A 21,787-nucleotide genomic window follows, 5' to 3' on the forward strand; every position below is an offset into this window, starting at 1 on the left:
CTGGTGTATGCAGCAGGAACTCAGAGCAGAGTGGCAGGATCTCCAACACAGGTTCACAGGAGCAGGTGCAGGTGCAAGGCCAGGGAATAATCAGGAGCTGGATGCAAAGCAGAATAATCTAGCACAGACTGAAGGCTGGGGTGGAGTTTTATAGCAGGAAGACAAGTGCATATGAGACAAAAGACGCCATGTTGGTAAAGGGCAGTAATGCACAAAAGGTAAAAAATGTTCAGAGTCCTGACACTGCTATTGCAGCCTGAATGCTCTGCTGTAGAAAGCACTGATGCAGTGAGCTCACTTTCGTCGATTGCACCCCGCAAGTTATTGACTTCCATTGCTAAAGAGGTCTTTCGGCCAACCAGTTAACTGATTGATTTGTGATGTGTTGACACGGTGGAATTCCACTCTGCACATGTTGCAGCAACTGTGGCAGCAGCAATGATCCCTGGTACAATATATCCTTTTGCATAACCTGGGCTGATACAGTATGGACGTGGTGCAAATCAAGCTGCGGAGTGAGAACAAATGAGAGACCTCTTCATCCTTCTGCACAGTTTTGAAATGGCTACTAAGATGGTTACCGCTGACTATGCAATCATCAGCATCTCTATTCCGTTAATCTACATGCTGTTGCACACTTTGAATAGTCTGCATGAGAAGATGGTAGTCCCAGAGAAAGAGGTGGAAGCAGGGAAGGATACAGAAGGGATAACAATATCTCGAAGTTCTGGACTGTGGTCGCACAGGCGAGTGCCATGTGAGGTAGGATTGCAGCAATCCAGGTATGACCTGGTCATAACTGGAACCGTTGAAGCGTCAGACTGACGCAAAACGGCCATCGCCCACTGCTGTACCTGCTACCCTGCATCAAAGTACTAACTACCCTCAATAAAGAATAATCTTTTATTTGATCACGGAGTGCCAACTTTTTCATTCTTCTCGGTTGGATTTCTACAATACTGGTCGTTTCAGGTGCACCACCTGTGATCATGAAGTCTAGAATCTGCTGGTCCGCTGATCAAGCTTTTTAAGGTATGCAACAAATTGTTTGGTGCTGTGTTTTTTCTCACTTCAACTTACACCGCTCCCATACCCACCTCGTCTTAACTGAAACTTCAATTCAAAGCTCTAAATTCTGGCCCAGACCCTGATACCTCATGCATGGCACATGGCTGACTGCTTCTGTGCCATTATAAAATGTTCTACTGTGAGTCAATTAATCAGTTAGCTACCTCTGTTACTATCTTTCTAACATTAGTGCTCTACCGTGCTGATATTTGAGCCTCCTCAGTATGGATGAGCAAAAAAGCAGTTTGAGGTGTTGCATGAGTTATCAGGGCTCCCAGCAAAGAAGGCTTACACCGGTCCCTCATCCACCTCGTCTTAATTGAAACTTCAATTTAAAGCTGTAAATGTTGGCCCAAAGTCTTATATCTCATGCATAGCCCATGGCTGACTGCTGGTGTGCCATTATCAATTTTGTACTGTGGGTCAATTGATGCCACTTTACTGGTGTCAGCCCCCAATTTTTGCAAATGTTTGGACTCCAAGTTGGGTCTCCTTCATGTGTGTTGCCTGAATATGCAGGCATGATCCTCTCTCCTCCTGTAAAAGTTGTGACCTGTATTGTTTAGGATTATTGTACTTGTTTTTATTATGTATACCCCTTCTTACATGTAAAGCGCCATGGAATAAATGGCGCTAAAATGATAAATAATAATAATTTGGCACACCTCCCAGAGCACCAGGCCAATGCCAGTCACTTTTCCATCTGTTACTGATAAATGTTTAAGCTAGAAATGCTGGTCAAAGCCCTGTCCCATACATTCATGCAGCAAAATTATACTATTTGTACTCTGGGTAAATTGATGCCACTTTTCCTGGTGTCTGCCCCTATTTGAGATGTTTGAGAAGCTTTTTGTACCCACTTAAGATGTTGGGTGTATATTTGGCTTTGCCTCCCATTGAATTCAATTGTGATCGGGTAAGTTTGATGAACAGTTTGTTGAATATTTTCAGCTAACATTGGGACGGTCGCTGAACCGAACCATCTCTAATAATAACACCTATATACAAGAAAGGCCTAGACTGTGGCACTTCCCACACTAATACACAATCCCTGGTACATCTCTAATAATAAGTTCCACAATTGGATGTGTTTAATTAAAATGTTACTGTGTGAAGAAAATCTTATAAATGTGCCCTTGATATGTACTATACAATGGCTGCGTCAGACAGCGCAGGAATATGATCTGATTATACCACATCTCCTGGGCATGTGGGGAGGCAAAAGAGTATACAGATATTACAACATGGGATCTGAAATTATTCTTTGAAGTAAAACATTGTTTAAAAACAGGCAGGGAAATGCTTTACTTCTCAAAAAAAATTAGCTGTGATCCCTGCTATATACTCTTTTTCTTCCTCAACTGCCCAGGAGATGTGATCAGACCATGTTCCAGCACGGTCAGACACAGCTATTACACAGGACACAGAAGGGGCACATGTTTAAGATTAACACAGCACAGGAATATTTTATTTAAACAAATCCAATTGCAGAACTTATTATTATTCAAAGATCTATTGATTAAAACAAACTTTTCCATGAGTAAACCACTTTAACTCTCTTCTATTTCTAACTATTTGCCCTAATTGCCATAAAGAAACTAAATATTTTTCCTTACCTAGTAGAGATTAGAAAGTAACTTCTATTTAATTCTGGATTGTGTTTCAGATTAGAGAAACACTCAAAACCAATAGGCTGTGAAGTGTGTAATGATATATTATAGCATTTTCTACTACAGACGTTTTAAGTCAGCTAACTGCAGTACCAGTACAGACTGTCATTCTAAACATAGCCGCTAACATGGTAGCTTCTGAAGATTGCCATCACGTTTTGCTATAAAATAGAAACTTCTCTGCATTAAAAATTATCGCTAGAAGCTTTACGACATCTATCACTACCAGTGTGGCATTATCAAGGGATCTGTGGACAATCGTATGATGGAGTGCACTTTCAACAGCTTGTATTTGGCATAATTAGGGGGCTTTCCTATCATAGCAATCCACACTGTGATATGTCGCTGAGCCTTCTGATAATGATTAAAAATAGGTAATTTGTCAGTGATTTTAATATTTAATATAATTTTAATAACTATACTAATACTTTATATTTTATGTATATCATTATATCACCATTCAATATCACTTTAACTACAGTTCTGATGAATTATTAAATAGTCATCAACCTTTTTTGCAATGGAACCTGTTTTTGCCTTCCTGAGCAGTCAATTACTTTTAATTCTGACCAGTGTCACTTTGCGTGTTAATAACTTTGGAACACTTCAATGTATCCCAGTGATTCTGCAATTACACAGTACAGACCAAAAGTTTGGACACACCTTCTCATTTAAAGATTTTTCTGTATTTTCATGACTATGAAAATTGTACATTCACACTGAAGGCATCAAAACTATGAATTAACACATGTGGAATTATATACTTAACAAAAAGTGTGAAACAACTGAAATGATGTCTTATATTCTAGGTTCTTCAAAGTAGCCACTTTTTGCTTTGATGACTTCTTTGCACACTCTTGGTATTCTCTTGATGAGCTTCAAGAGGTAGTCACCGGAAATGGTCTTCCAACAATCTTGAAGGAGTTCCCAGGGATGCTTAGCACTTGTTGGCCCTTTTGCCTTCACTCTGTGGTCCAGCTTACCCCAAAACATCTAGATTAGGTTGAGGTCTGGTGACTGTGGAGGCCAGGTCATCTGGCGTAGCACCCCATCACTTTCCTTCTTGGTCAAATAGCCCTTACACAGCCTGGAGGTGTGTTTGGGGTCATTGTCCTGTTGAAAAATATATGATGGTCCAACTGTTAGGTGTCGAGTTCCCGCCTCTGCACTGGGGGAATCTCGAGCCATCTCCGCTGTGGTCTCCCATTCTTCTCCAGCCACAGTGGAGCCTGCTCAGTGGAGACATCAGTCCCAGCATCTTACTCAGGCTGATACTGGGCGACTGGTTACTACTGTTCTTCCAGGCTCTGCCTTTGTAGCCTGCGCTGATTAGCAGCGAACAGATCTTTCTGGGACTAAGTCCTGCTTTTCCCATACTGGGCATGCCCACGGGACGACCTCCCATTTGAGGTCAGGGGTCACATGCGCAGGTCCTGAAGCAGTTCCTGTTGGACCACTAGGAATGTCCTTGAGTGCTAAAACTATAAAAGGTTTGCATGGCGTCACGGCCATGCGCTAGTATCAAACCTATGATACGAGCTCAGCGCCAGTGTGGTCATGGTTGTATGTGGTCAGGGTTTGGCTGAAATAAGCCCCTAGATTACAGGCACCTTCGGTGAGGATATTTGTGTATGTGGATTCAGGGCTGGCGTATAGCCATTAGAATTCTGGCTCAACCGGAGAGGAGTGTCAGGACTCTGAACATTTTTTACCTTTTGTGCATTACTGTCCTTTTTCAAGATGGCGTCTTTGGTCTCATGTGCACTGTGTCTCCTGCTATAAAACTCCACCCCAGCCTTCAGTCTGTGCTAGAGTATTCTGCCTTGCATCCAGCTCCTGACCTCTGATTACTCCCTGGCTATACACCTGCTCCTGTGAACCTGTGTGGTGATCCTGCTACTCTGCTCTTCCTGCTGCATACACAAGTTTCCAGTAATCCTCCTTCATCTGCTGTTCGTGTTTACTTCCATCTGCATTTGCTGGTCATGTAAGCTGTTGCTGCTTTGCAATAACCTGAGACTATTAACCAGGCCTCCCTGGTTGAGCTAAGATATGATTTGAACTGCCTAATAAACATATCTATCTGTGCCTGGACTAAGACAAGGATTTATTCATGTCAAGTATCCTCAAGAATAACTGTGCTTCATAGACTTTCTGCTTGATTGCATTTTCCTCTGAAGTTTCCTATAGACTGCTAAGCTGCACTTATTATTTGCACCAAGTGTTGTGGACTTGAGTTTCTCTCTGCACCTGTTTGAATCACCGTGTGATAATATAGACTTTACAACTTATAAAACTGTCCTGTAGTTGTCTTGTTCCACGCAAAGAGTCTCCTGAGTTATCCCCTATAATTATTATAAGGAGTTGCTTGTGTGATATTCTGACTGCATGACCACTGTTGGCTCTATTAGGTAGCTGTGATCTTCTGTGAGGTTAAAAGGGCACGGCGTTCTCTTTTCGTAGTAAATCTGTGAAGTAACAGTTTGCTTATACCGCCATATAGTACCGCCTGTTACTAGCAGCAGGTTTCTCTCCTGCATGGTGGACCCCGGGTTGCGAACGCAACTACTGTCTCATACATATATTTTTTTCGGTGTGTTCCGCCAACCCTAACACCAACTAAACGCAAACCGGATGGAATAGCATGCCGCTGCAATTTTGAATAAATCCCCGACAGTGTCACCAGCAAAGCACCCCCACACCATCACACCTCCTCCTCCATGCTTCACAGTGCAAACCAGGCATGTAGAGTCCATCCATTCACCTTTTCTGCGTTGCACAAAGACACCGTGGTTGGAACCAAAGATCTCAAATTTGGACTCATCAGACCAAAGCACATATTTCCACTGGTCTAATGTCCATTCCTTGTATTCTTTAGCTCAAACAAGTCTCTTCTGCTTGTTTCCTGTCCTTAGCAGTGGTGTCCTAGCAGCTACTTTACCATGAAGGCCTGCTGCACAAAGTCTCCTCTTAACAGTGGTTGTAGAGATGTGTCTGCTGCTAGAACTCTGTGTGGCATTGACCGGGTCTCTAATCAGTGCTGCTGCTAACCTGCAATTTCTGGGGCTGGTGACTCGGATAAACTTATCCTCAGAAGCAGAGGTGACTCTGGGTCTTCCTTTCCTGGGGCAGTCCTCATGTGAGCCAGTTTCTTTGTAGCGCTTGATGGTTTTTGCAACTGCACTTGGGGACACTGTCAAAGTTTACCCAATTTTTCGGACTGACTGACCTTCATTTCTTAAAGTAATGATGGCCACTCATTTTTCTTTTCTTAGCTGCTTTTTCTTGCCATAATACAAATTCTAACAGTCTATTCAGTAGGACTATCAGCTGTGTATCCACCAGACTTCTGCACAACACAACTTATGATCCCAACCCCATTTATAAGGCTAGAAATCCCACTTATTAAACCTGACAGGGCACACCTGTGAAGTGAAAACTATTTCCGGTGACTACCTCTTGAAGCTCATCAAGAGAATGCCAAGAGTGTGCAAAGCAGTCATCAAAGCAAAAGGTGGCTACTTTGAAGAACCTAGAGTATAAGACATATTTTCAGTTGTTTCACACTTTTTTCTTAAGTGTATAATTCCATATGCGTTAATTCATAGTTTTGATGCCTTCGGTGTGAATTTACAAATTTCATAGTCATGAAAATACAGAAAAATCTTTAAATGAGCAGGTGTGTCCAAACATTTGGTCTGTGCTGTATTTTGTGACATACTGTACTTTATGATATTGAGGGGTTTTTCAAACTTTAAATTTGTATGCCCTTAAACTAGATCATGCAAAATAGTTGATTACATTTACCACATGTCTACTTTACATCAGCATAATTTTTTAAACATATTTTTTTTCCAATATAGAGAATGCCATGTCATGTTTTCAGAGCCTGTAGTGTCTAAATAGATTAGATTCTCTACAAGTGACCTCATTTTGGAAACTACACCTCTCAAGTGATTCACAGAATTATATAACTTTGAACTGTGAAAACAAAAAATAAAAAATTCCTACAAAAAATATTGCTTTAGCCCCAAATTCTGCATTTTCGCACGGGTAACAGGAGTAACTGGACCGGACAAATTGTTGTGCAATTTCTCTTGAGTAGTAAAAAATTATTGTTTGGGAACATGGCCAGGCTCAGAAAGAAAGGTGCAGCATTTTGGCTGGAAAAGGTTATGGATGCCAGGTTATGGATGCCATGTCACATTTAAAGGACGAACACGAACAGTAAAGTTCCGAGTCCGTATTGAACACCTACTGTTTGGGAATGGATACCGAACACGGACTTCACCCGGACGTCTGTGTTACTGTTCAGGTTCAGCCCCCTGAAAAAAAGGTGTCTGTCTCGCTGTCATTTGTATGACAGTGCGGAAAACTCTGCTTCTGATCAGTGGTAAAATCAATACCACCAGTCAGAGAGTCGTGGTTCCCATGTTGTCAAATGACAGCATGAGCCCGCAGCTGTGATGGGAGGTAAACAGTTTATCTCCAATCACTGGTGTTGGCTGGTGGATCTACTGCTCCCATCACCCTACGCCTGCTGCCATTAATAACAAAGAGAGCAGGTGGTGGCTGATGGGAGGTCACTCCAGGCACTGTTATGATCGAACTGGTGGTTAGGAGCACTAGAAATGACCAGATGAGCAAACTAGCAATACAGGACGAGCTCTGGGAAGTGGGAGCTCTGCTGACCGCAAACCCTAATCCTATCAACAACAAATAGAAATAGCCGTGGAGCGTTCGTGACTCTGCCTAGACGCCTCTTCACAGCCTAAGAGCTAACTACCCCTAAAGATAGAAAATACAGCCTAGCTTGCCTCAGAGAAATTCCCCAAAGAAATAGGCAGCCCCCACATATTGACTGTGAGTTAAGGTGGAAGTCACAAACACAGGAATGAAACAGGTTTCAGCATAGGAGGCCAGACTTAACTAAACAGACTGAGGATAGAAAAGGTATCTTTGCGGTCAGCATAAAAAACTAACAAAAAACCACGCAGAGTGTGCAAAAGAAACCACTGCTCCGACTCACGGCGCGGTGGTGCCACTCTGCATCCCAGAGCTTCCAGCTAACAAGATAAACTCATTATAGAAAGCTGGACAAAAACACAGTGGTAACAAATAAGCTAGCAAGGACTTAGCTTTTGCTGAAATAGACAGGTCATCTGAAAGATCCAAGAGAACTGAACCAGTACTAGGACATTGACAGCTGGCATCAAGTAACGATCTGAGTGGAGTTAAATAGAGCAGCCAGCCAAGGCCTAAACGAGATTAGCTGGGAGAAGGAACCTCAGAACCAGCAGCTCCACTCACAGCCACCAGAGGGAGTCCATGAACAGAACTTGCCGAAGTACCATTCATAACCACCGGAGGGAGCTCGAGAACAGAATTCACAACAGTACCCCCCCTTGAGGAGGGGTCACCGAACCCTCACCAGAGCCCCCAGGCCGATTCGGACGAGCCAAATGAAAGGCACGAACAAGATCGGCAGCATGAACATCAGAGGCAACCACCCAGGAATTATCCTCCTGACCATAACCTTTCCACTTGACCAGGTACTGAAGTTTCCATCTCGAAATACGAGAATCCAAAATCTTCTCCACCACATACTCCAACTCCCCCTCATCCAACACCGGGGCAGGAGGATCAATGGAGGGAACCATAGGAGCCACATATCTCCGCAATAACGACCTATGGAACACATTATGGACGGCGAAAGAAGCTGGAAGGTCCAAACGAAATGAGACAGGATTAAGAATTTCAGAAATCTTATAAGGACCAATGAAACGAGGCTTAAACTTAGGAGACGAAACCTTCATAGGAACAAAACGAGACGACAACCAAACCAAATCCCCAACACGAAGTCTGGGACCAACACAACGACGGCGGTTAGCGAAACGTTGAGCCTTCTCCTGGGACAAAGTCAAATTGTCCACTACGTGAGTCCAAATTTGCTGCAACCTGTCCTCCACAGAATCCACACCAGGACAGTCCGAAGGCTCAACCTGCCCTGAAGAAAAACAAGGGTGGAAACCAGAATTACAGAAAAAAGCGAAACCAAAGTGGCCGAGCTGGCCCGATTATTAAGGGCGAACTCAGCCAAAGGCAAGAAAGACACCCAATCATCCTGATCAGCAGAAACAAAGCATCTCAGATATGTTTCCAAAGTCTGATTGGTTCGTTCGGTTTGGCCATTTGTCTGAGGATGGAAAGCTGAAGAAAAAGACAAATCAATGCCCATCTTAGCACAAAAGGACCGCCAAAATCTTGAAACAAACTGGGAACCTCTGTCTGACACGATGTTCTCCGGAATGCCATGTAAACGAACCACATGCTGGAAAAACAATGGAACCAAATCAGAGGAGGAAGGCAACTTAGGCAAAGGTACCAAATGGACCATCTTAGAGAAGCGATCACAAACCACCCAGATAACTGACATCCTCTGAGAGACAGGGAGATCCGAAATAAAATCCATGGAAATATGCGTCCAGGGCCTTTTCGGGACCGGCAAGGGCAAAAGCAACCCACTGGCACGAGAACAGCAGGGCTTAGCCCGAGCACAAGTCCCACAGGACTGCACAAAAGAACGCACATCTCGTGACAAGGAAGGCCACCAAAAGGATCTAGCCACCAAATCTCTGGTACCAAAGATTCCAGGATGACCAGCCAACACCGAACAATGAACCTTAGAGATAACTCTACTAGTCCATCTATCAGGGACAAACAGCTTCTCCGCTGGACAACGGTCAGGTCTATCAGCCTGAAACTCCTGCAGCACCCGCCGCAAATCAGGGGAGATGGCAGACAAAATTACCCCTTCTTTGAGAATACCAGCCGGCTCAGGAACTCCCGGAGAATCAGGCACAAAACTCCTTGAAAGGGCATCAGCCTTCACATTCTTAGAACCCGGAAGGTACGAAACCACAAAATTGAAGCGGGAGAAAAACAGCGACCATTGAGCCTGTCTAGGATTCAACCACTTGGCAGACTCGAGATAAGTCAGATTCTTGTGATCCGTCAAGACCACCACGCGATGTTTGGCTCCTTCAAGCCAATGTCGCCACTACTCAAATGCCCACTTCATAGCCAACAACTCTCGATTGCCCACATCATAATTGCGCTCAGCAGGCGAAAACTTTCTAGAAAAGAAAGCACATGGTTTCATCACAGAGCCATCAGAACCTCTTTGAGACAAAACAGCCCCTGCTCCAATCTCAGAAGCATCCACCTCGACCTGAAACGGGAGCGAAACATCTGGCTGACACAACACAGGGGCAGAAGAAAAACGACGCTTCAGCTCCTGAAAAGCCTCAACGGCCGCAGAGGACCAATTGACTACATCAGCACATTTCTTGGTCAAATCAGTCAATGGTTTAACAACACTAGAAAAATTAGCGATGAAGCGACGGTAAAAATTAGCAAAGCCCAGAAATTTCTGAAGGCTCTTCACAGAAGTAGGCTGAGTCCAATCATAAATGGCCTGAACTTTAACAGGGTCCATCTCGATAGTAGAAGGGGAAAAAATGAAGCCCAAAAATGAAACCTTCTGGACTCCAAAGAGACATTTAGACCCCTTCACAAACAAGGAATTAGCACGAAGGACCTGGAACACCATTCTGACCTGCTTCACATGAGACTCCCAATCGTCCGAAAAGACCAAAATATCATCCAAATATACAATCATGAATCTATCCAAGTACTTTCGGAAGATGTCATGCATAAAAGACTGAAACACAGATGGAGCATTAGAAAGCCCGAATGGCATCACCAAGTACTCAAAATGGCCCTCGGGCGTATTAAATGCTGTTTTCCATTCGTCGCCCCGTTTAATACGCACAAGATTATACGCCCCTCGAAGATCTATCTTGGTGAACCAGCTAGCCCCTTTAATCCGAGCAAACAAATCAGACAGCAGTGGCAAAGGGTACTGAAATTTGACAGTGATTTTATTGAGAAGGCGGTAATCTATACAAGGTCTCAGAGAACCAACCTTCTTGGCCACAAAAAAGAACCCTGCTCCCAACGGTGACGACGACGGGGGAATATGCCCTTTCTCCAAGGACTCCTTTATATAACTCCGCATTGCGGCGTGTTCTGGCACAGATAAATTGAACAGTCGGCCCTTCGGAAACTTACTACCAGGAATCAAATTAATAGCACAATCACAATCCCTATGAGGAGGTAGGGCACTGGATTTGGGCTCATCAAATACATCCCGGTAATCTAACAAGAACTCAGGGACTTCAGAAGGATGGGAAGACGAAATAGACAACAATGGGACATCCCCATGTACCCCTTGACAACCCCAACTGGATACAGACATTGATTTCCAATCCAATACTGGATTATGGAGCTGTAGCCATGGCAAACCCAAAACGACCACATCATGCAGATTATGCAACACCAAAAAGCGAATATCCTCCTGATGTGCAGGAGCCATGCACATGATCAATTGAGTCCAGTACTGAGGCTTATTCTTGGCCAAAGGTGTAGCATCAATTCCTCTCAATGGAATAGGACACTGTAAGGGCTCCAAGAAAAAACCACAGCGCCTGGCAAACTCCAAGTCCATCAAATTCAGGGCAGCGCCTGAATCCACAAATGCCATAACAGAATAGGACGACAAAGAGCAAATCAGAGTAACGGACAAAAGAAATTTTGGCTGTACCGTACCAATGGTGGCAGACCTAGCGAACCGTTTAGTGCGCTTAGGACAATCAGAAATAGCATGAGTGGAGTCATCACAGTAAAAACACAGCCCATTCTGACGTCTGTATTCTTGCCGTTCAGCTCTGGTCAAGGTCCTATCACATTGCATAGGCTCAGGCTTCTGCTCAGAAAATACCGCCAAATGGTGCACATTTTTACGCTCACATAAGCGTCGATCGATCTGAATTGCCAAGGACATAGACTCGTTCAGACCAGCAGGCGTGGGGAATCCCACCATAACATCCTTAAGGGCTTCAGACAAACCCTTTCTGAAAATTGCCGCCAGGGCACACTCATTCCACTGAGTAAGCACAGACCACTTTCTAAACTTCTGACAATATACCTCCGCTTCATCCTGACCCTGACACAAAGCCAGCAAAATTTTCTCTGCCTGATCCACTGAATCTGGTTCATCATAAAGCAATCCAAGCGCCAGAAAAAACGCATCTACATTACGCAATGCAGGATCTCCTGGCGCAAGGGAAAATGCCCAGTCTTGAGGGTCGCCATGTAGCAAAGAAATAACGATTTTTACTTGCTGAATGGGGTCACCAGAGGAGCGGGGTTTCAAAGCAAAAAACAGTCTACAATTATTTTTGAAATTCAGGAACCTAGATCTATCTCCAGAAAACAAATCAGGAATTGGAATTCTGGGCTCTAACATCGGGTTCTGAACTACATAATCTTGAATGCTTTGTATCCTTGCAGTGAGTTGATCCACACAAGAGGACAGACCTTGAATGTCCATATCTACACCTGTATCCTTAACCACCCAGAGATTTAGGGGAAAAGAGAAACAAAACACACTGCAGAGGAAAAAAAAATGGTATCAGAACTTCTCTTATCCCTCTATTGAGATGCATTAACACTTTATAGGCCAGCTGTACTGTTATGAACTGGTGGTTAGGAGCACTAGAAATGACCAGATGAGCAAACTAGCAATACAGGACGAGCTCTGGGAAGTGGGAGCTCTGCTGACCGCAAACCCTAATCCTATCAACAACAAATAGAAATAGCTGTGGAGTGTTCCTGACTCTGCCTAGACGCCTCTTCACAGCCTAAGAGCTAACTACCACTAAAGATAGAAAATACAGCCTAGCTTGCCTCAGAGAAATTCCCCAAAGAAATAGGCAGCCCCCACATATATTGACTGTGAGTTAAGATGGAAGTCACAAACACAGGAATGAAACAGGTTTCAGCATAGGAGGCCAGACTTAACTAAACAGACTGAGGATAGAAAAGGTATCTTTGCGGTCAGTATAAAAAACTAACAAAAAACTACGCAGAGTGTGCAAAAGAAACCACCGCTCCGACTCACGGCGCGGTGGTGCCACTCTGCATCCCAGAGCTTCCAGCTAACAAGATAAACTCATAACAGAAAGCTGGACAAAAACACAGTGGTAACAAATAAGCTAGCAAGGACTTAGCTTTTGCTGAAATAGACAGGTCATCTGAAAGATCCAAGAGAACTGAACCAGTACTAGGACATTGACAGCTGGCATCAAGTAACGATCTGAGTGGAGTTAAATAGAGCAGCCAGCCAAGGCCTAAATGAGATCAGCTGGGAGAAGGAACCTCAGAACCAGCAGCTCCACTCACAGCCACCAGAGGGAGTCCATGAACAGAACTCGCCAAAGTACCATTCATAACCACCGGAGGGAGCTCGAGAACAGAATTCACAACAAGGCACAGTCCATGTTGAAGACTGTTTATCCCACAGACATGGATTACAGCATGATGAAGCCCCCTATATTTTCATTAAAAGATAACGGACCAGAGTGGGGACTTGTTTTTTTGTTGAAGCTTTTATTGAGAAAATTTCACACAACACTTTGGAGCACATTTATCCTGTGCACTACGCTGACCACTTACATTGGCATTTCCATTTAAACCTCCAAATGTTTTGATTCAGATGAAACTTCCGAGGGATCCATTCACTATAACGAGACAGCAATGTTACTCTGGACTTCATTTGATCTCTGTTCAGCTTTGTCCCTATTTTCAGAGATGCAAAAAACTGTGGTCATCACGCTTTTATGCACGCTTAAAAAGATAGACACCGCCTAATTATAGACCAGACGGAGACCTTAGTTCTCCATCTGTCTTATTATAAGGAATATTCTGCTGGAGGTTCCGTTTGAATCACGTACTTCAGAGATTTACACAGAAACCCAGTTGTAAGAGGGTAGAGCGCAGGATAAATGTGAGCCAAGTTGCAATCTTTAGGAGACAGAATGAAAAAATCAACAGCTGATTAGGAATTGGTTTTATTTATATTTCACACAATTCATCATGCAGTATAAGTGATAAGATGACTTTATTCTTCAGGTGAGAGATACCACTTTTTTATGTTTGATTACTATCACACAATAAAAAACGCATTTTATACAAAAAATGTTTTTACATTGCCATATTTTGAGAGGTATAATTTTTCTTTCTGCTGACTGTTAGGGCTTGAGTTCCCACTTCTGTATAGGGGGAATCTCAAGCCATCTCTGTTGCATTCTCCCATTCTTCTCCAGCCACAGTGGAGCCTGCTCAGCGGAGACATCGGTCCCAGCGTCTGGCTCAGGCAGATACTCTGTGTCTGGCTACTGCTGTTTTTCCAGGCTCTGCCATTATAGCTAGTACTGGTCAGCGGCGAGGACTCGCTTGCCAGACTAAGTCCTGCTTTCTCCCTTCTGAGCATGCCCAAAGGAAGACCTCTCATTGGAGGTCAGGAGTCACATGCTCAGGTCCTGAAGCAACTCCCATTGGTCCTCTAGGAAGGTCCTGAAGATGCTGCAACTATAAAAGGTAGTATCAATCTTTGTCATGAGCTTTGCGCCTGTGTGGTCATGTATGCTTGTGGTCAGGGCCCGGCTAAAATAAGCCACTAGAATACCGGCACCTCTGGTGAGGAGTTTGTTTGCATGTATTCAGGGCCCAGCTGAGAAAAGCCACTAGAATACCCGTACCTCCAGTGAGGAATTGTTTGTGTGCTTCTCTGACTGCATGACCACTGACTGCTATCAGCTCAGCAGTTAGCTGCGTACTCATGTGAGCTTAACAGGACACAGTGCTTTTCTATCATGGTGACTCTGTGAAGTAACAGAGCTCGCTTATACTGCCATATAGTGCCATTTGCTAGCAGCAGGTTCTCCTCCTGCACGGTGGACCCCGGGCTGCGAACGCACCAATAATAACATGTGTATTTACTAGGTGCATTACGCCAGCCCTAACACTGACAGAGTCATGTGAGGGCTGTTTTTTTTGTGGGACAATGATTTTTTTATTGGTACCATTTTCGGGCACATAATATTTTTTTATTCTATTCAGATTTTTGGGAGGCAGAATGAAAAAAAAACAGCAATTCTGAATTTGATTTTTGAGAGTTTTTTTTTTAGTTCTTTTCACCATGAGGTAAAAATAATAGGACAATTTTATTCTTTGGGTATACAGTAATATCACATTTATATCAATTTTTTATGTTTTGCTGTTTTTGCACAATGAAAACTATTTTATATATAAAAAAAAAAGAAATATTTTTGCTTTGCTATATGTTGAGAGGTATAACTTTTTAATTTCTACACTGGCAAAGCTGACTGGTGGCTTGTTTTTGCTGGATAGTATTTTTATTTACATTTATCTTTTTGATTGCATTTTATACAACTTTTTGTTTAGTGGTAAGATGAAAAAGCATAGTTTATTGCCACGTCTTTTTTGCTTTAATTTTTTTTTAAGGTGATGGGGTTGAATAATGTGACAGTTTTATAAATCAGGTGATTTCAGATGTGGCGATACCAAGTATGTGTACTTTTTCTGTTTCTTTTTGTTTTTACATAAATATTTGTATTTATTGGTTTAATATTTTTGCATTTATTTTGTGATTTTTTTTAAATAGATTTAAAAAAATATTTAACTTTTTTAAAACAATCTGTACTTAGTCCCTGTATAGTACTTCAACTTTTATTTTCCTGATCGCTGGTCTCATGAATTGCAATATATACAGCATGTACTGCAATCATGAGAGCTGTCCGTTTTGCACTGTTAAAATAGATGTTAGATCACACTACTTGCTGAGTTTAACAAGCCACTAAAGCTGGCAGACCCAGAGGTCATCATTTGACCTCCGACTGCTATGACAACCCTCAGCTCCCTCCGTGATCATGTCGCAGGGCTGTCCCATTAGTGAGTGGCTCCATGATTTTTTGCAGACGCGAGGTCCACAGTCAATGAAAACCCAAAAGTCATTATCTCAGTAAATTAAAATCATTAAAAAAAACCTGCAAAGGCTTCCTAAGTGTTAAAAAAGGTCCTTTAGTCTGTTTCAGTAAGCTCCACAATCATGGGGAAGACTTATGACTTGACAGACGTCCAGAAGGCAGTTATTGACACACTCCACAAGGAGAGTAAGCCACAAAAGGTCACTGCTAAAGAAGCTGGCTGTTAATAGAGTGCTGTACCAAGCATATTAATGGCAAGTTGAGTGGAATGAAAAAGTGTGGTAGAAAAAGGTGCACCAGCAATCGGGATAACCGCAGCCTTGAATGGACTGTTAAGAAAAGGCCATTCAAAAATTTTGGGGAGATTCATAAGGAGTGAACTGCTGCTGGAGTCATTGCATCAAGAACCACCACACACACACAAAAATCCAAGACATGGTTTACAAGTGTCGCGTTCCTTGTGTCAAGACACTCATGACCAATAGACAACACCAAAAGTGTCTTACCTGGGCCAAGGAGAAATAAAACTGGACTGTTGCTCAGTCTTCCAAAGTGTTGGTTTCAAATGAAAGTACATTTTGCATTTCATTTGGAAATCAAGGTCCCAGAGTCTGGAGGAAGAGTGGAGAGGCACACAATCCAAGCTGTTTGAGGTCTAGTGTGAAGTTTCCACAATCAGTTATGGTTTGGGGAGCCATGTCATCTGCTGGTGTAGGTCCACTGTGTTTCATTAAGACCAAAGTTAGTGCAGCTGTCTACCAGTAAATTTTAGAGCACTTTATGCTTCCCTCTGTTGACAAGCTATTTGAAGATGGAAATTTCATTCTCCAGCAGGACTTGGTACCTGTCCACACTGCCAAAGGTACCAATACCTGGTTTAAAAAAAACAGTTTCACTGTGCTTGATTGGTCAGCAAACTCGCCTGACCTTAACCCCATAGAGAATCTATGGGGTGTTGTCAAGCGGAAGATAAGAAACACCAGACCCATCCATTCAGATGAAGGCTGCTATCAAAGCAACCTGGGCTTCCATAACACCTCAGCATTGCCACAGGCTGATCATCTCAATGTCAGTTTCATTTTTTATAATGAAGAACAGAAATAAATTAACTTTTTGGTGGTATTCTAACTTTGTGATGAACACCTGTGTGTGATTCACATACGTCTTAATGAGGCCCATAGAGAAAAGAAAAGTTTAGTTCCACTATGCACTAGATATGGAAAATAGGATATATCTTTGCTTTATGGGAAATACTGTAGTAAGAAATATATTATAATTATGACCCTCTGCACCTAAGGTGGATTAAATCTCCCTTTTATTCGGTGTTGGATTTGTGCAGCTACATACAATAACACATAGACCAAGGTACTAGCAAAAGAATAATTATAATGTGTACTCACGAAATGCTCGGTAGAATTCATCCAGGGATAAATGCTTATCACCATTGAAATCATCATATTTTATTAGATCAAATAAAGAACATTCATACATATTCTTTCCGAAACTTTCCTGTCTTATCACCTAGAAACAGAAAATACAGAATAAAAAATGTGTAAAAATATATACATAATACAAAATATATACTGTACATAAAAGCTTTGTTAAAGGGGTTTCCCAATAATTAAAATTACACAAACAGTACAATGTTTTTCCTGTACAAAATGTGCTGTGCTCAAAAGACTATACATATTAACAGTAAATCATTTTTACATACAATTGGATATGTTCATTCTGTTGCGCATGTTCTAGGCTCTTTTTCAGGGGGGTTACGGAACATACCAGCCGTGCTACACCAATTTTTTGGAATGCACTACCTCAGAGAATGTACCACAGAATGGTACCAATGAAAATGACAGTTTGTCACTCATAAGAATAAGTACTCAAACAGCTCCGCTGAAGGAAAGGTGTACAACTTTAAGGCTCTCAGAATATGGTGACACAAAAACAAGTGTTTTTTTTCTTTTAAAATGTATGTATTTATTGTACAAAATGAAAAAAAAACGATGCATTTGATATTTGTATTGACCTGCAGAATATAGCTAACATTTTATTAATGCAGCAGCATTGTGCAGACAGTAAAGCTTAAAACTAGTGTTGAGCGATACCGTCCGATACTTGAAAGTATCGGTATCGGAAAGTATCGGCCGATACCGGCAAAGTATCAGATCCAATCCGATACCGATACCCGATACCAATACAAGTCAATGGGACTCAAGTATCGGACGGTATTCCTGATGGTTCCCAGGGTCTGAAGGAGAGGAAACTCTCCTTCAGGCCCTGGGATCCATATTAATGTGTAAAAGAAAGAATTAAAATAAAAAATATTGCTATACTCACCTCTCCGACGCAGCCTGGACCTCACCGAGGGAACCGGCAGTGTTGTTTGCTTAAAATTCGCGCGTTTCCTTCCTTACGTGAAGTCCCGGCTTGTGATTGGTCGCGTGCTGCCCATGTGGCCGCGACGCGACCAATCACAGCAAGCCGTGACGTAATTTCAGGTCCTTCAGGATTTTAAAATTACGTTCCGGCTTTGTGATTGGTCGCGTCGCGGTCACGTGGGCGACGCGACCAATCACAAGCCGTGACGTCACGGGAGGCTGGACACGCGCGCATTTTAAAATGCGCGCTTGTCCTGCCTCCCGTGACGTCACGGCTTGTGATTGGTCGCGTCGCCCACGTGACCGCGACGCGACCAATCACAAAGCCGGAACGTAATTTTAAAATCCTGAAGGACCTGAAATTACGTCACGGCTTGCTGTGATTGGTCGCGTCGCGACCAATCACAAGCCGGGACTTCACGTAAGGAAGGAAACGCGCGAATTTTAAGCAAACAATGCTGCCGGTTCCCTCGGTGAGGTCCAGGCTGCGTCGGAGAGGTGAGTCTAGCAATATTTTTTATTTTAATTCTTTATTTTACACATTAATGTTGTTTCGATACCGATACCACAAAAATATCGGATCTCGGTATCGGAATTCCGATACAGCAAATATCGGCCGATACCCGATACTTGCGGTATCGGAATGCTCAACACTACTTAAAACGTAAAAAAAAAAAACTGAGGCAGAATTGCTGATCTGTTTATCCTCCTTCCAATAGAGTTAATAAAAGTTTGTCAATAAGTTGTGTGTACCCCAAAAGAACTCCACTAATTCCACTGACAATTACAACTCATCCTGAGAAAACATGCTGTCATTTGGTTATGTTGACAAAAAAATAAAAAAAATTATGGCTCCTAAATAAAGATGTTTTATCATAAATAGGGTTGAGCGACCTTGACTTTTTTAGGGTCGAGACATGTTTCACGAAATCCGACTGTTTGAAAAGTTGAGTCGGGTGAAATCGGCCGATTACTGCGCAAAGTCGAGGATCGGCCGGAACACGAAACCCTATGCACGTCAATGGGGATAATTTATATATAATTTTTTTTTTTTTCTCCTCTCTCTCTCTCTCTCCCCCTCCATCCCAGCACAGAAAATTTCGTTTTACACATTCCAAATCGCTACTGCGCACAAGCGATAAAATGATGATAGGCGTGCACGCCCTAACCCCTATGTCATCACTCTGCCCACGCTCCGTCATTGGCTGTAAAAATGGCGCTAAACGCGTCATCCGAAACGCGACTTTGGCGCCAAGATCGCGTACCGCATGGCCGACCCCACACAGGGATCGGGTCGGGTTTCATGAGACGCCGACTTTACCAAAAGTCGGCGACTTATGAAAATGAACGATCCGTTTTGCTCAACCCTAATCATAAAGTCTAAAACTAGCTGTGATGCCAAAGCATTAAAGGGGTTTTATATTTTTAGCCAAATTTGTGCTCTGGTTGCATAACAAACCATGTATTCACCTTCTCCACTGGTCCACCAGCGATTCTCCGCCACCACTCCCAGGGACTGACATTGGCTGCGGCACTGATGTCGCACTGACAGCATGGTAGCCAATCCATGAGCTCAGCTTCGCTGTCCTTGTAGATGGAACGTCCTGCTCATAACTGCTGAGCTCATCTCACTGACTGCTGTGTGGACAGGAATGACTTGAGTGCCGCAGCCAATGCTAGACACTAGGAGCAGCGGTGGAGATTAGTGGGTGGATCTGAGGGAGGTGAGTACAGTACAGTTTATTATTTTTTAGCAAACTGCATCAGGGATAGAAATTGTTTGAAAAGGGACAAACCCATAAAAACAAGGCAGGCATATAATATTTTTCAATCAAACACCATTTGTGTACTTGCACATCTTTTAAAAATTTTTTAATTGCATTTGTTTTTTTTAATAACTTTGCTCCATTTAACCCCTTCACACCGCAGCCCTTTTTTGTTTTTGAGTTTCTGTTTTTTGCTCCCCTTCTTCCCAGGGCCAAAACTTTTTTATTTTTCCATCAATATGGCCATGAAAGGGCTTGTCTATTGTGGGATAAGTTGTATTTTTGAACAACACCATTGGTTTTACCATATAGTGTACTGGCAAACAGAAAAAAATTCCAAGTGGGGGGAAATAGCAAAAAAAGGGCAATTCCACAACTGTCTTTTGGTTTTTTTTCACCATGTTCACCCAATGCTAAAACTGACCTGCCATTATGATTCTCAAGGTCATTATGAGTTTGTTGATACCAAACAAATATAGGTTCCTTTTTATTTAAGTGCTGAAAAAAAAAAATCAAAATTTGTTTTAAAAAAAATTGCATCATTTTCTGAGACTCGTAGCGTCTCCATTTTCCATGATCTGGGGCTGGGTGTGGGCTTTTTTTTGTGTGCCGAGCTGATGTTTTTATTGATACCATATGGGTGTGGATATGACCTTTTAATCACTCGCTATTGCATTTTAATGCAATGTTGCCTCAACGAAAAGACTGTAATTCTGGGGTTTTTTACTTTTTTTTTCGCTATGCCGTTTACCAATTGGATTAATTCTTTTTATATCTTGATAGATTTGGTGATTCTGAATGCTGTGATTCCAAATATGTATATTTTTTATTGGTTTATTTTGAATGGGGTGAATGGCGGTGATTTGAAATTTTACATTTTATAATTTTTTTAATTATTTTAAAACTTTTTTTACTTTCCACTTGCTTCAATAGTCTCCATGGGAGACTAGAAGCTGCAATCTTCTGATCACCTCTGCTACACACAGGCAATGATCACAATGGCTGAGTGTGGCAGAAATGCTCACTTGCAATGAGCGCTGTCCACTGGGCAGCGGTCATAGCAATCCGGCAATGACAACTACAGGCGTCTGCTGCAGACCCCAGGTTGTCATGCCAACCTATAGGCGGCCGGCGGTCATGTGACACGGGCGCCAATGGGCTGGATTAGTGATGCACTTCCGGCGCTATCACATAAATGCCGCTGTCAGAGATTGACAGCGGCATTTAACATATTAACAGCCGCGGGTGGATCACGACTCCACCTGTGGCTATTAGGGAAACATGCCAGCTGTTCAAAACTGCTGACATATGCCAGGAAAGATGTATGTTCAGCACCAGAGCCCACATCAAAGGGAGACACACGACATGTGGTGAAGGGGTTAATATTTACGTTATATTATTAACTTCTTATATTTTAACTAATTTACATGATTTGTGAAAGGGTCAGTTTTAAGCCTATGTACCAAAATGAATCTGATAAACAAGTAATTACTTGTAGCTGTTGATATTTTATATCATGCTGTTCAAAAGTCATCACAACATTCTGTAGATTAGAGACAAGAATAATTTTTGTTGTATCATCATTTTATCATTTTTGCTGTCTAAACTCCTCAAGCATTAACATTGTTTTATGAGCTTAATTAAAACTCTTGAAAATCAGCCCCTAACGTTCTTATACCTGGTTATGCAGCATAAAATCTCTACAGGATGGAGACATTTCCTTATAGCTAGAATTTACAGGAGTAAATATAAAGTCAAACTTTAAACATCTAACATAGCATAGAGCAAAGCTGACAACTGAGAAGAGGGTGGTGACAGGCAGGGCGTAATGATGAAGGTTGATGCAAATTACATGCCGAAATGCCCCCAATGCACTTTCATCCTCTTTAGAAGAGATGAGTGGATCAAGCATAATGCAAAACTCAAATTTGCCCTGTTTGCTCATTTAATCCCTGGAAGTTTAATTAGTATTCTCTGTGAATTTAATGTCTTTT

At 42.4% G+C, this 21,787-nt stretch overlaps 1 protein-coding gene across 2 annotated transcripts in view; it reads right to left on the minus strand.

Annotated features, from left to right (window-relative positions):
• The window catches only part of FSTL5 (follistatin like 5), a 1,228,096-nt gene that overhangs the window by 519,401 nt on the left and 686,908 nt on the right, over positions 1–21,787 (minus strand). For both annotated transcript variants that reach the window (XM_077279443.1, XM_077279444.1), the window contains one exon: positions 17,050–17,170. In XM_077279443.1, coding sequence (XP_077135558.1) covers positions 17,050–17,170 — 121 coding nt within the window. The remainder of the gene's footprint in view (positions 1–17,049; positions 17,171–21,787) is intronic.

This window comes from Ranitomeya variabilis, chromosome 1, assembly GCF_051348905.1.
Source record: "Ranitomeya variabilis isolate aRanVar5 chromosome 1, aRanVar5.hap1, whole genome shotgun sequence".
Taxonomy (NCBI): domain Eukaryota; kingdom Metazoa; phylum Chordata; class Amphibia; order Anura; family Dendrobatidae; genus Ranitomeya; species Ranitomeya variabilis.